General features: G+C 49.6%; 2 protein-coding genes across 2 annotated transcripts in view; both read left to right on the top strand.

The window, feature by feature from the left end:
- Window positions 1–12220, top strand: part of LOC147646666 (uncharacterized) — a 713664-nt gene that overhangs the window by 159734 nt on the left and 541710 nt on the right. The window lies entirely within an intron of this gene.
- LOC147646676 (uncharacterized) lies at window positions 8922–11834 on the top strand. The gene has a single exon (XM_086873096.1). The coding sequence runs from the start codon at window positions 9272–9274 to the stop codon at window positions 11363–11365; it is 2094 nt and encodes a 697-aa protein (XP_086729222.1). The 5' UTR covers window positions 8922–9271; the 3' UTR covers window positions 11366–11834.

Genomic DNA, 12220 nt, shown 5'->3' with positions numbered 1-12220 from the left:
CTTCCCGCACTCGGGGCACTCGCAGGGCTTCCCTTACTGGTGCCTCCGTTGGTGTTGGGTCAAGTGAGAGCTGGTGGAGAAGCTCTTCCCACACTGGGGACACTCATAGGGCCTCTCCCCAGTGTGGATGCGCCGGTGGACGGTGAGGGTGGAGTTGCGGTTGAAGCCCTTCCCGCAGTCGGGGCAGCGGAAGGGCCTCTCGTCTGTGTGAATCCGCTCATGTAGGAGGACACTGGAGCTGGTCTGAAACCTCTTCCCACACTGGGGACACTCATAGGGCCTCTCCCCAGTGTGGATGAGCTGGTGTTTTCTCAGGTCAGAGTTCCTCCCAAAGCTCTTCCCACATTCCAAGCAGGTGTAGGGCCGTTCCCCCGTGTGGATCACCTGGTGTCTCATCAGGTCAGAGATATCTCTGAAGCTCTTCCCACATTTTCCACACTCATACGGCTTTTCCTCAGTGTGGATCACCTGGTGCCGGATCAGGTGGCAGCTGTGGCTGAAGCTCTTCCCACATTCCCCACACTCGTAGGGCTTTTCCCCAGTGTGGATCCTCTGGTGCTGGATCAGCTGGGAGCTCTACCTGAAGCCTTTTCCACATTCCAAGCACTTGTGGGGCTTCTCCCACAGCTCTGAGCTCCGGCTGGATCTCTGGCCGTGTTCCTGGCACTGGGGGGATCTTTCCTCCTCGCAGCTCCCTGGACTGGGTTTGCAGCCCTTCCTTGTGTGGCACCTCCAGGACTTTTCCTCCTCCTCTTCCATTTAGACACAGTATGAAAATTCCTGATTAGGAGGAAAAAAAGACAGGAGAGAGCCTTGGACTGGGGGTTCCTCCATGCCCAAGTTCATCTCAGAAAGTCATTTGGCATCTTGTGTCTGTAACAAACCAAAACACCAAGATTCAGCCCAGACATCCTCCAAACATCAAAACTAGATCAAAAAGATCAAAAACTAATCAAACACCAAATTCAGGCAAAACCCCCTCCAGCATAGAAAGATTCAGCCCCTGCAAAAAGACAAAGCACCAACATTTAGCCCAATAAAGCTCAGAAACAACAGGATTCAGCCCAGTGAAAATCGTGGATCCCCCTCTCCAGTCACCTGCTGACTGTGGGCAGGGAAACACTCCTGGGACTGCGCAAACAGGGAGGGAGGAACCTTCTGCTGCTTCCTCTTCCTGCTCCTCCTCCTCCTGTGGCCCAACTCTTGCTCACACCTCTTCCTCCTTCTGTAAAACCCGAGATAGATATTTTGACCATTTTGTTCCTCAACCCTGCTTCTCCCTCCCTTCTCCTCCTGCCCCCAGGCCCAGCATCCACTGCCGCCTCCCTCTTCCCCCCCAGTCCCACAGCATCCCACCGCAGGGGCACGGATGCAGCTGGGCCAGCTCGGCCTGGGGCAGCGCTGGGCTCTCGGCCGCTTCCGCCCGCACTCGCTCCCCACTGCAGCCGCTCCCGCCACCACAGCGCGGGGGGGCCCGGCCTTGGCGCTCCCCCCTCCCACCTCCCCAAATTCCCCTCCAGGGGGGCGCCAAGGCCCGGGGGGGAGGGGCGCAGCTGGGATCCAGGTAGGACCATTGAGGGGACAATATGGAATGCTAGAAGGGCATCCTGGACAACGGGATGATGACCCCAAAATATCTCTCAAGGGTCCCTTGGGAGCATGTGGAGGTCGTTTGCACATTCTCCCAGAGCTAACTAGGGACATGGACACCCAGGGGGGCAAGAAGGGAAGTCCAGAAGGGATTTAGACAACAGGGGATGGATGGTGTTGGTGTGCTGGGAAGGGACTGGCTGAAGGGGAGTGTGCAGGAATGTGCTTAAGGCAAGAAGCAACAAGAGCAATCTATGGGGTAAGAAAAAGGATGATAGAAAACAACAGGAAGAAAGAAATACTGAGGATTGGGATGTTTTCCAGAAGGGTCTTATCCTCAGAAATTGCCAGCTGACTCCAATCCTTTGTATCCCAGTTTCCAGGACAGGAAAACAAGGAGGTGAGGATTTCAGGGGGTTTCTCTGAGCTGGGAGCGGCAGGAGCGGGCGCAGAGCTGCGGCACCGGGAGCACGGGCTGGGGGCCTGTGGGGAGCTGTGGGGCCGGGCCGGGGCTGTGGGGCAGCCGGGGCTCAGCGCCGGGCGCTGCCTGAGCCCAGCACCCCCCGGGCAGGGCCGGCAGTGGCCCCCGGCCCCCAGGAGGCTGCGGGACGCCCCGGCCGCTGCCCGGCCCCGTGGAGCTGCCGGCCCTGCCCGCCGGGGGGGCCGCCTTTGGACACTGCGGCAGGACAGGGACCGGCTCTGGGATACGGGCTGGGGAGGGGAGCCTCAGCACAGCCAGCACGAGGAAGGAACAGCTCACAAATGGCGATTAGACCTGCAAGGATCCACATGATCTTTTAAGCATTTCCTGCTGGGTCCCTGGAGAAAGGAAGGGTTTTGCAGAAAGCTCAGCAGCTGCCACAGGATGAGCACCCACAGGCACTGAGGGGGCTGCAGCAGCGACAGAAGAAGCCCCTGCAGCACTTGCTCACAAAGGCTCAGCAGCTGAATGCAGCAAGGGATGAGCAAAAGGCCAAGCTGAAGGCAAAGGCCATGGCACACTTCCTACAGCCCCTGAGGGATCAAGCCCAGGGCCCAAGGGGGCCCCAGCACCCAGGGGACACCCTCGGCCACAAGCACCTGGCACAGGCATTGCCCTCCTGGCCAGGGCACAGCCCACCCAAACAGCCCCTGGCAAGGAATCAGCCTTCCAGCTGCAGGGCACAAGGACACTGCAAGCACAGACAGCAGCACCCTCAGCACCAGCAAGTCCAGCCCTTGATGGACACGCATTCTTAGCGGTGGCACAGCTCCCATTCCACCAGGGACCCACCACACTGCAGCCCTTGGGAACATCCAGGGTGGCTCTGGATCCAGAGGAGACCTTTCCTGATGGACACAGGGGCCTCTCCATCCACTCAGAATCTTACACCTAAAGGTGTTAGGGAATATTTAAATTATTAAAGCACTAAGTAGGAAAGATGAGCAGGTGTGTTTTATTCAAACACTATTAGCTGATGTGGGGGATGGGTTTGAAATGCAGGAGCTTTTAGTTGCTCACAATTGTGATTGTAATTTACTGGGAAGGGACTTGATGGCTAAATTGGGAATGCAAATGAATGTTGCAAAAGGTGATACAGAGGTTGGTTCTGTTGTACCTCTGCGTCAAATGTCTGGCAGAGCCACGGCTGAAGTGAACCCACAAGTGTGGGCAGACCCAGGGAAATTGGCAAAATTAGATATGGAGCCTCTCCAAATTTCCCTGAAGCAACCAGGACAAGAGGTGTCCAAAAGCAATCCCCTGTTCCAAGGGAGGGAAGGAAGGGCTCACAGCCTGTCTGGGAGTCCTGCTCAAGGCACGGCTTGGGCAGCCAGGGATGGCTCCCTAGAATGCTCCTATCCTGCCAAACAAGAAATCCAGTGGAATCCACAGAATGCTGCAGGACCCAAGAAGAAGAAATGAGATGATGAAACCGAGGCACCCCACACTCTCAGATCCTTACACCAGCCTGAACCAGGTGCCCTCCTCACACTGCTGCCATTCACAACTTGATGCAAAAGATGCTTTCTGGGGATCTGCCCACTTCCAGAGGATGCAAACACAGTTCTGCCTTGGGCTGGCAACAAGAGGTAGAAGGGAAAATGCTCAAGACATGGACGGTCCTTCTGCAGGGATGCACAGAAACACCGGCCTGACTGGGGCAAGCCTTGCAGGAAATATCAAAGGAATTGACCTCACCCCCAGGGACTGGCTTCATGCAGGATGTGGATGACTTGATCCAGTCAGGAGGACAAGGAGAAGAGGTAGAGGAAGCCTCTGTGAAATGGCTTCATTTTCAGGCTAAAAAGCAACTTTGAGTATCTGGAAAAAAATGGCAAACAGTAGAGAAAATGGTTAAATATTTGGGACCTATTTTAACTGAAGCTTTGTCTTGTATTGACCCTGAGAGGGCTCAGGGAATCTCAGAAAAAACGTTTCCCTGGACTAAAAAGGAGCTGCAGCAATTCTTAGGATTAACAGGGAATTGCAGGAGCTGGACTGAGGATTCTCTCTTCTAGCCAGAACAGTCTGTGACTTTTTTACCCCCAGATAGTCTCAATGTTATGGGCTGGACATAAGAAAGAGAACAAAACAAAATGAAAAAAATAAAATGATTGATGCCCCAGCCATGGCTCTTCCAGACTCAGAAATCTGAATTGCAAGGGAATATTAAACAGGCCACCCCTGAGCCTGCACTGAAGGCAACGCAGCAGCAGCCAGGGCTCCCCAGTGGGGGAAGCCCCTGCGCCTGCCCACAGATCCTCTGCTCAAATCCTCGGCCTGGCCACCCTCCTTTGCCATCTCCAGCCACTGCGGGACAATCCTTGCTCTCACTCTTGCAGCTTCAGGCCCTTCTGTGCCTGCCCTCGCCACAGCTGCTGGGGAAGGCACCGGGACAATTCCACTCTGCCTCTCAATTCCACTCACACTCTGCCCTGCCTGGGATTAGCTGCTGGCAAAATAGACCAACTTGAAAATGGTTTAAAATCTAATTTCTCTAAAGGGACTTGGTTTGCATTTACCTTGGGGAAAGGAATTTTAATCTTTCTTTTCCAGCACTCAGCAGAGATGAAATTAACATGTCAACAGACTGGGAAGAGCCCAAAAGATTCCCACCAAGATAACAACCATCAAGAAAACATCAACACCCAGCAGCAAACATCAACCAACATCTACCCCAGACACTGCCCCAGGCACAGCTGGAGACACCTGGTCTGGAAAAGGCTGAGCAGGAAATCCAGGAGTGCCCACCTAATTCCCATCACAGGCACAGAAATCCGGCTGCAACAGGAAACCAAATCCTAACAACTCCACAACTTCAAACCAATGAACATTAAACCAATGGATTTCTATGGGGTCAGAGTGTATGAATTTAGGAAAAATCTAGTCAAACTCATATGTCATGGAATGATTTTCTCAGCACACCCAGCCTAAGTCTGGATTTAATGATTTCTTTTGCACATCCTGGTCAGAATCACGTTGTGCCTTGACTCTCTAGCACTAAAGACATTGTGGGAGAGTTTTTGATTTTCCCAAAGTTTCAGTTAAAGGATTACAGCATTCGATTTTTTTTTTTGTAATAATCCTGATTTTATATTGTCAGTTCAGTTTGGGCCAGGGCAGGGAGAATCAATTTTTAGGCCGAGAGAGAAGTAGGAAAAATTCAATTGCCTTGAAAATGTTTTGGGAATGTTTGTGCCTGACTCATAGTGATGGCAAAAATTTTATATGGGTTTTTGGATGTTGAATTTTAGGCTGTTTCTGAAAACTAGAAGAGCTTTAAAGGTGACCCTTTATCTCATAAACACTTATTAGAGTACTGTTAAAAAAATAAACCAAAACAAAAAATAACCACATTGTGGCACTAACAAATGTGAGTCATCCCATGACTGCCCTGGAAGAGAAGCTTTGTTCCAGGCAGCCAGGAGAGGAGCTTTAGAAATGCAAATTAACACCGATGGGACAAAGCCTGCACAATGGACATGAGGCTTCCTACCTGCAGGGAACTGAGCTGATTCTTTCTGCCCCTCAGCCCAAGCTCTGCCTGCTTGCACAGATGGAATTTGCACTGCTAAAGGCACAGCCCATTGTGAGGATATCTGACTCTGCAGCAAAAATTGTTTAAGCTGCAAAGGAAAACAGAAAATGGAGAATGTTGTGAATACTTCGCTAAAACAAGTGGGGGAGAATCATCCCTGTCCCCACTCCAACATGTGCTGTCTCTGTCTATGTTATATAGGGTGTATCAGACCATTGGGGTTTATTTGCTACCACAAGTTCAGGGAAATCAGTTGGGAATCCAAGTACGTGATGATTTAATGAGAAAAGCTGACAATTGATGCAGCCCTGGCTGGAGGGAGCACCCAGAAATGGGGAAAAGATGAATGGCCACCAGAACAAATCCTGCAACACCACGGACCAGACCCTGGGATCCCTGATGAATTCATATCAGGTACCAGAGAATCCATTTCTCATTTCAATGGCATAATTAGATTACAGGATATCATTGAAATAATAACCAACCAGACAGCTCCAGCTCCTGACCTTCCCCCCAACCAATCCACTCAGATGAGGAACACAACATTTCACCATGGGATGGGATCACATGATCTATTAGCAGAAGGAGACAGAATTTCTGGAAAAGTAAATGACTCAAACTGCAGTTGACAAATAGATGAGAACAGATACCAAAGGAAACAAGAAAGCAGCTCATGAACCAGACCAAATCAGGAAAGGATGGGAATGGGAAACGTTTTTGTGCTTCCCTGGCAGACCATGGGTTAAACAAACGCCAGACAGAGCTGTCCCCCTTCAAATCTACACACCAAAAATCCTGTAACTCGGGGATTCCTCCCAGAAAAAAATCTGCTAGGATCTTCCTGAATTGAGTGAAAGGGGGGATGGGACCCCCAGACTGAGCAGGAGGGGCCTGGAACCCCCAAATCCAAGCACGGGGGAGGAGGCTGGAGATTGGAGGGACGATTGGGAAGGGGAAAGAGTGGGAAAAAGAGAGGGCTGGGACCCCCCCAAAGCGTGGGGGAGGGTGCTGGGAAACCCAAATTGCAGCGTGAGGGGGCAATGGATTGGGGGAAGGAGGAGAAAGGGGGAGAGGAGAGGGAAAGGTGGGGCTGGGGTGAAAGAAACGTGGTTCCCTGTCCCACAGCACTCGATCCCTGGAGCGATTCCCTGCGGCTTGTGGGGAGGAAGATCTGCACTGGGGGGTCCCCAAGCCCCCTGCCCATCCCAGCGTGTCCATCTCGCTGGTGCCCTCCAGCTCCCAGCCCGGCCCCGGCCGCCTGCTCTGCTCCCTGATGGATTTCTCCCCTGCCCACATCCAGCTGAGCTGCTCCCAGGGCCAGCAGCAGCTCTCGGGCCACGTGCTGGCCACTGCCGTGCTCCCCAGCGGGGACTGGAGCCAGCAGCTCCTGGTGCTGCTGGAAACCGCCCCCGGCAATGCGGGCTCAGCTCCAGCTGCCAGGTGGAGCACGGCAGCCTGGAGCACCCCCTGAGCCGGCACTGGGGCACGGCCCGGCCCCCACAGCGCCGGGGGCAGGGGCTGGCAGGACACGGAGGGGATTTGGGGCTCCTGGGCTTAACTGGCAGCCCCTCCTTGAGAACCCCTCTCCCCCTGGCCCAGCTCCCCTCATCCCCCTCTCCCAGCCCTTTCCCACCGGCTCCCGGCCCCGCTCCGCTCACCCCAGAGCTCCTCGCCAGCAGCCGAGAGATGGAGGAGGAGGAGGGGAAGGAGGGGAAAGCGGAGGAGCGGGAGGAAGAGGAGGGGTAGAGGAGGAGCAGGAACTGCAAGAGGAGCAGCAGAGGAGGCCCCATGAAACAAAGAAATTAAGAATTAAGAAGAAATGTTTAAAAGTGGTGTCTGACAAAAACCAGACCTGACACCCTAATCCACAAGAACAGGAAAAAGAGTCAGACTGCAAGATAAGATAAGGAGCTGGAATACACAAACAAGATGCAAAGACAAAGGCACCACAGGATAAAGGAGATTCCTGGACCCTAAGCCGGAGGAAACGGATTTGAAGTCCCCCTCCCAAAAAAAAAGCGGCCAAAGGACTGAAAGGGGCACAGGGCTAATTTTAATATGAAGTGAAGACAGGCGGGGTTAGGAAATTAATATGTATTAGCCGTATCGTGTAAACCTGCTCTGTAAAGGATAAAAACGGTGTAAGAGACGGTCCGAAGATTCCCTCATCTGTCTCACAACCGTCTCAAGGACAGAGACTGAGACCCTGAATATCACAAGGGACTTGGTTTGGGGGTTTGGGCCTAGCTGAGATGGATGTTTGCTCAGTGATTGTTTGCAGGAGGTTGCACGGTACACTGCTCTCGTTCCTGCTGGTGAGCAGAGGCTTGGTAACCTGCGTAACGGGTTTTCCACGACTCATGGCTCTCATTCCTGCTGGTGAGCAGAGGCTTGTGCCTGGTACCCTGTGCAATGGGTTTTCCACAACACCTTGTCCTTGTTCCTGCTGGTGAGCAAAGACTTGCAAGACATGGATCGCTCTGTACCCTACACCTGTTCCCTGCGCAATGGAATTTCATCACAATGATCATCAATCTCATCTGGTTTTGGCCCTGCGCCCCTCGCTTTGCAAAAGACTATAAAATTATACCCCAAACTCACCTTCCTTTGAGATCTCCCCAACGGACAGAAGACTCTGCGTCGTTGGACGGCTGAGTGGACTTCGATGTTGGTAGCTATAATCCCCTTACTCTCTTTTCCTTATGCTTTGCTTTCTCTTTTCTTTCCCTCTATCGCATATTAGTGCTGATGAGCGCTCAATAAAGTGTGTTTTGCTGTTTAAGTCCTTGGTTTGCTGATAATCTTTTGTACTCTAAGACCGGCTAAAAGAACCACATCACGAATCCCACCTTGCGGATCGTGACATAAATTGGCATCACAGACAGGATTCTGAGAGACAGAAGGGGTTGCAGGTTGTTGTGCAGTCTGTATCAGGGGAAGGACGTTTCGCTTCAGCCGCACCTAGCCTGCCACGCCGGTGAGCAGTGTCTAGAAAGCAAGGGAGGCGACTCGAATTTCTCGCAAACTGCACACGCCCAGGTGAAAAGCACCCCTACACTCATTTGAGGGCTCTGTCTTCAGAATTTTACACGGGATCTTTGAGTACAAAAGGTGGGACTTACTGGTTTTTTATATGCTGACTGCTTGGTGTAGCGGAGAGTCTGAATTTTAACATAAAGGGGTGCCTCCCAAGCAGATTTGGTCTCTCCACCCACGGCAGGGGGGAACGCAGCGTTGGCTGCGTCTGATGTAACTGAGTTTTACCTCCCTGTAGTGGTTCTGTGTACTGTTATGTGGTTTTGATGAATTTTGACTGCTTGGTGTAGCGGAGAGTCTGAATTTTAACATAAAGGTGTGCCTCCCAAGCAGATTTGGTCTCTCCACCCACGGCAGGGGGGAACGCAGCGTTGGCTGCGTCTGATGTAGTGTGAGTTTTACCTCCCTGTAGTGGTTCTGTGTACTGTTATGTGTTTTTGATGAATTTTGACTGCTTGGTGTAGTAAAGAGACAACTTGAATTTTAACATAAAGGGGTGCCTCCCAAGCAGATTTTGTCTCTTCATCCATACAGGGACGCGAAGGGTGACGTGGCAAAGGCTGCGTCTGTGCGTAACTTAAGTCTTACCTCCCTGTAGTGGTACTGAACCCTTCACACACACAAACATGAGTGAACACTCTGAAAACTCTAGTATAAAAGATAAAGCTGCATTCATTGCTTTGTTAGCAAAACACAATGCTAAGCCCTCCCCAGCTGGGGAAGAATGGGCTCAAAATAATTGGTACAACCTAGAAAATGTAACTGATAGAATTTGCTCCCTGCAACATGAGGCAAAATTCAAATTTGGCCGTAATAAAACCATAATTTGTTCTGTATTGGGAGCTTGCCTTACGTCAGCTGTAGAGGCTCGCACGAGACGAAGGCAGGAAGAAAATGCAATTATTGAATCCCTACAAAATTTAGTTGAAAGTTTGCAAAATGAAAATAATTTGTTACGAACTGCTCTGAGTGAGGAGTGTGCCAAAAATTCACAGTGTGCTGATTCCTTTAAGGAGTCGCTGGAAAAAGAAACTCCTCAGATAAATCACAAATATTCTCAAGCAGAATTACATTTGGTAAAAAATTGTGGTGAAAACTGTTGCTCCCAAATAAGACCTTTGATTAAAACAGAATATAACTATATCAATGATGAAGATCTTGATCCACATATAACCACTAAAGAAATCCTGTACACTGCTACTGAATTGGCTAAGTTAAAAAAGGAGTACGGGCGTCTCCCTCACGAGTCAGAGACAGAATACGTATTTCGAGTGTCTCTCACAGGGGGAGATCAAATTCGATTATCTGAACAAGAAGCAAGTGGTTACTGGGGACACGGTGTTTTCTTAACAACAGGAGATAACCGCAACCCATGGTCCCTAACACAGCAAGCTGCATATTGGGCAGGGGGACTTAACCCCCTGGAAAGGGGAGATCCTGTAGCTCTAACCGGCTCCCCAGACCAAATTCTCAAAAACATGCATAAGGCAGCTTGTCTACAACTGATTTATGAAAGAAAATTAATTGTTGGTTATGAATCACCAATTTTGTTACCTGTGAAAGCTGAAATTATGACCCCTTTAATTTGTGGTCTTCCAGAATCACTGAAACCTACAGCAATTCTCCTCCAAACAACCACAGATGATATCCTTGTGGGAGGAGATGAAAAAGAAGTAATAAAAAATAAAGATGCTGAAAAGAGGTACACTACCTGGGAAAAGGGATTGTTGGTAGTTAATCCAGCTCTCATAGAAGTAGAAAAAATTACACAACAACAACCAATTGCATTAAAAGACCCTTTTGAAATTACTAAGACAGCCACTACTGGGACTCTCCACCCTGACGGGGTGGCCCAGAGGGCCACAGTGAGAAAGTGGTATGCCCAGATTGAACATGACTCTAACATCTTCTCAATAACAGAAGGAGCTGTAAAAAATCAAGTGATACAAAAAACTGAGAGCTTAAGTAGCAGCCATGACAAACCTGACTTGATAATTAAAGAAACCCCTCCCAACATAAAAACAGAAAAGGGTAGGCTGATTTCTAGCCTACAGTATTGGTGGAACTTGGGGGTGAAGAAAGGGGTACCGAAGGGTTTAATGGTTAACCTGCCGCTTAAAAAATTAAGTAAATTGGTCTCTCAGTGGCAGGATTCCAGCCCCATTGTACCAAGCGCTCCACCTCACCCTCAACTGATTCTGGGCAGTGGGCCAAAGCAACACCACTCACAGGTTCTGGACAGTGAGCAAAAACAATCAGCAAACTCTTGGTTCACTGATACCTCTGCCAAACGAGAGGGAGAGGTGTGGAGGTGTGGGGCAGTAGCCCTCCACCTTTCCTCTGCTGAACAAATTGTTATTGAGGAAGAAAGCAGCACTCAGGCTGCAGAGCTGATAGCTGTTTGGAGTGTTTTCCAACATGAGGTACAGAATACCTCTCCTGTCTGTATCTACACTAACTCCTCTGCTATGTTCAAGGGATATACTGAGTGGCTTCCTTTTTGGCAACAAAAGGACTGGGAAGTAAACAGAATTTCAGTATGGCAGAAGGAAAAGTGGCAAGAAATTCTACGCTTTCTGCTGGTAAGAGTGGGGATTATATCTTGGTTAGTCCAAACTGAAACTTTTAAAAGAACTACAGGAGAATATTCATGGGTAACCTCCGATGCCCTGGGGATAGAGCATTGGATAAACACCCACTGGATAATTCCATCATTTTAATCTCCTGCCCCTATGTGGCAGACTCTGTTTTGTTTATTTTCTACAGAAGAACACCGAGGAACATGAAGATCAGATAAACCATGAACTTATAGATTTAAAATAAATGCTGTAACAAAGCCTATATTTAGTGTAATAATCACATACCATGATGTGAATACCCCTTTTTGTGCTAAATGACAAAGCTAATATTTTCCCTTTCTTTTCTGTTAACTCAAGGTGATGACGTTTCAATACGCTGCAGACTGAGTACCGGATCCCACACTGAGCCTGTACACAGTCAAGTTGCCGGATCTCATGGCCAGGTTATATCTTGTGAAACTCGGAATCAAGATTGTTGGCTGAAATCAGGAAAACTGGCCAACAACAAATGCTATTTAATACTAATGCAAAACAATGTCTCAGAGATTCAGACAGCTTGTTCACCTTTTTTGCAAACTTCCTTTGAGGGGTGGACAACCTGGTTGCGAAAGCGAAATTGTTTTCACAAACGGATGACAAGAGATATAACCGGTGTCGTGGGATCAGGACTAGGAATTTTGAATAGTATTGATTCAGAAGTATTGATGAATAAATTGGCTGTTGCAACTAAAGATTTGACCAAAATACAACAACCACTGAGGTCATCTTTAACTGCTTTGGGAACCCAACAGTGGTTGCTATCAAACATATTACCAAATTGGGAAAGGGTAAATGTAGATGATCACAAATTAATAATTGATGCACTCAGTGCTACCCAAAACAATGTTTCTCTGGCTCTTAGCTGTATTCAAGCCCAGTTGTGGATGCAGTCAGTTGCTGCATCAATTATCAGAGAGGGTGAAGAAGGCACCTTTCCCACTGAGATTCGGAAAATAG

The sequence above is a fragment of the Cyanistes caeruleus genome, unplaced genomic scaffold (assembly GCF_971803275.1).
Source record: "Cyanistes caeruleus unplaced genomic scaffold, bCyaCae1.hap1.1 HAP1_SCAFFOLD_87, whole genome shotgun sequence".
NCBI classification, from domain to species: domain Eukaryota; kingdom Metazoa; phylum Chordata; class Aves; order Passeriformes; family Paridae; genus Cyanistes; species Cyanistes caeruleus.
The sequence above is the reverse complement of the archived record's forward strand: the minus strand, read 5'-3'. Positions and strand labels throughout refer to the sequence as shown.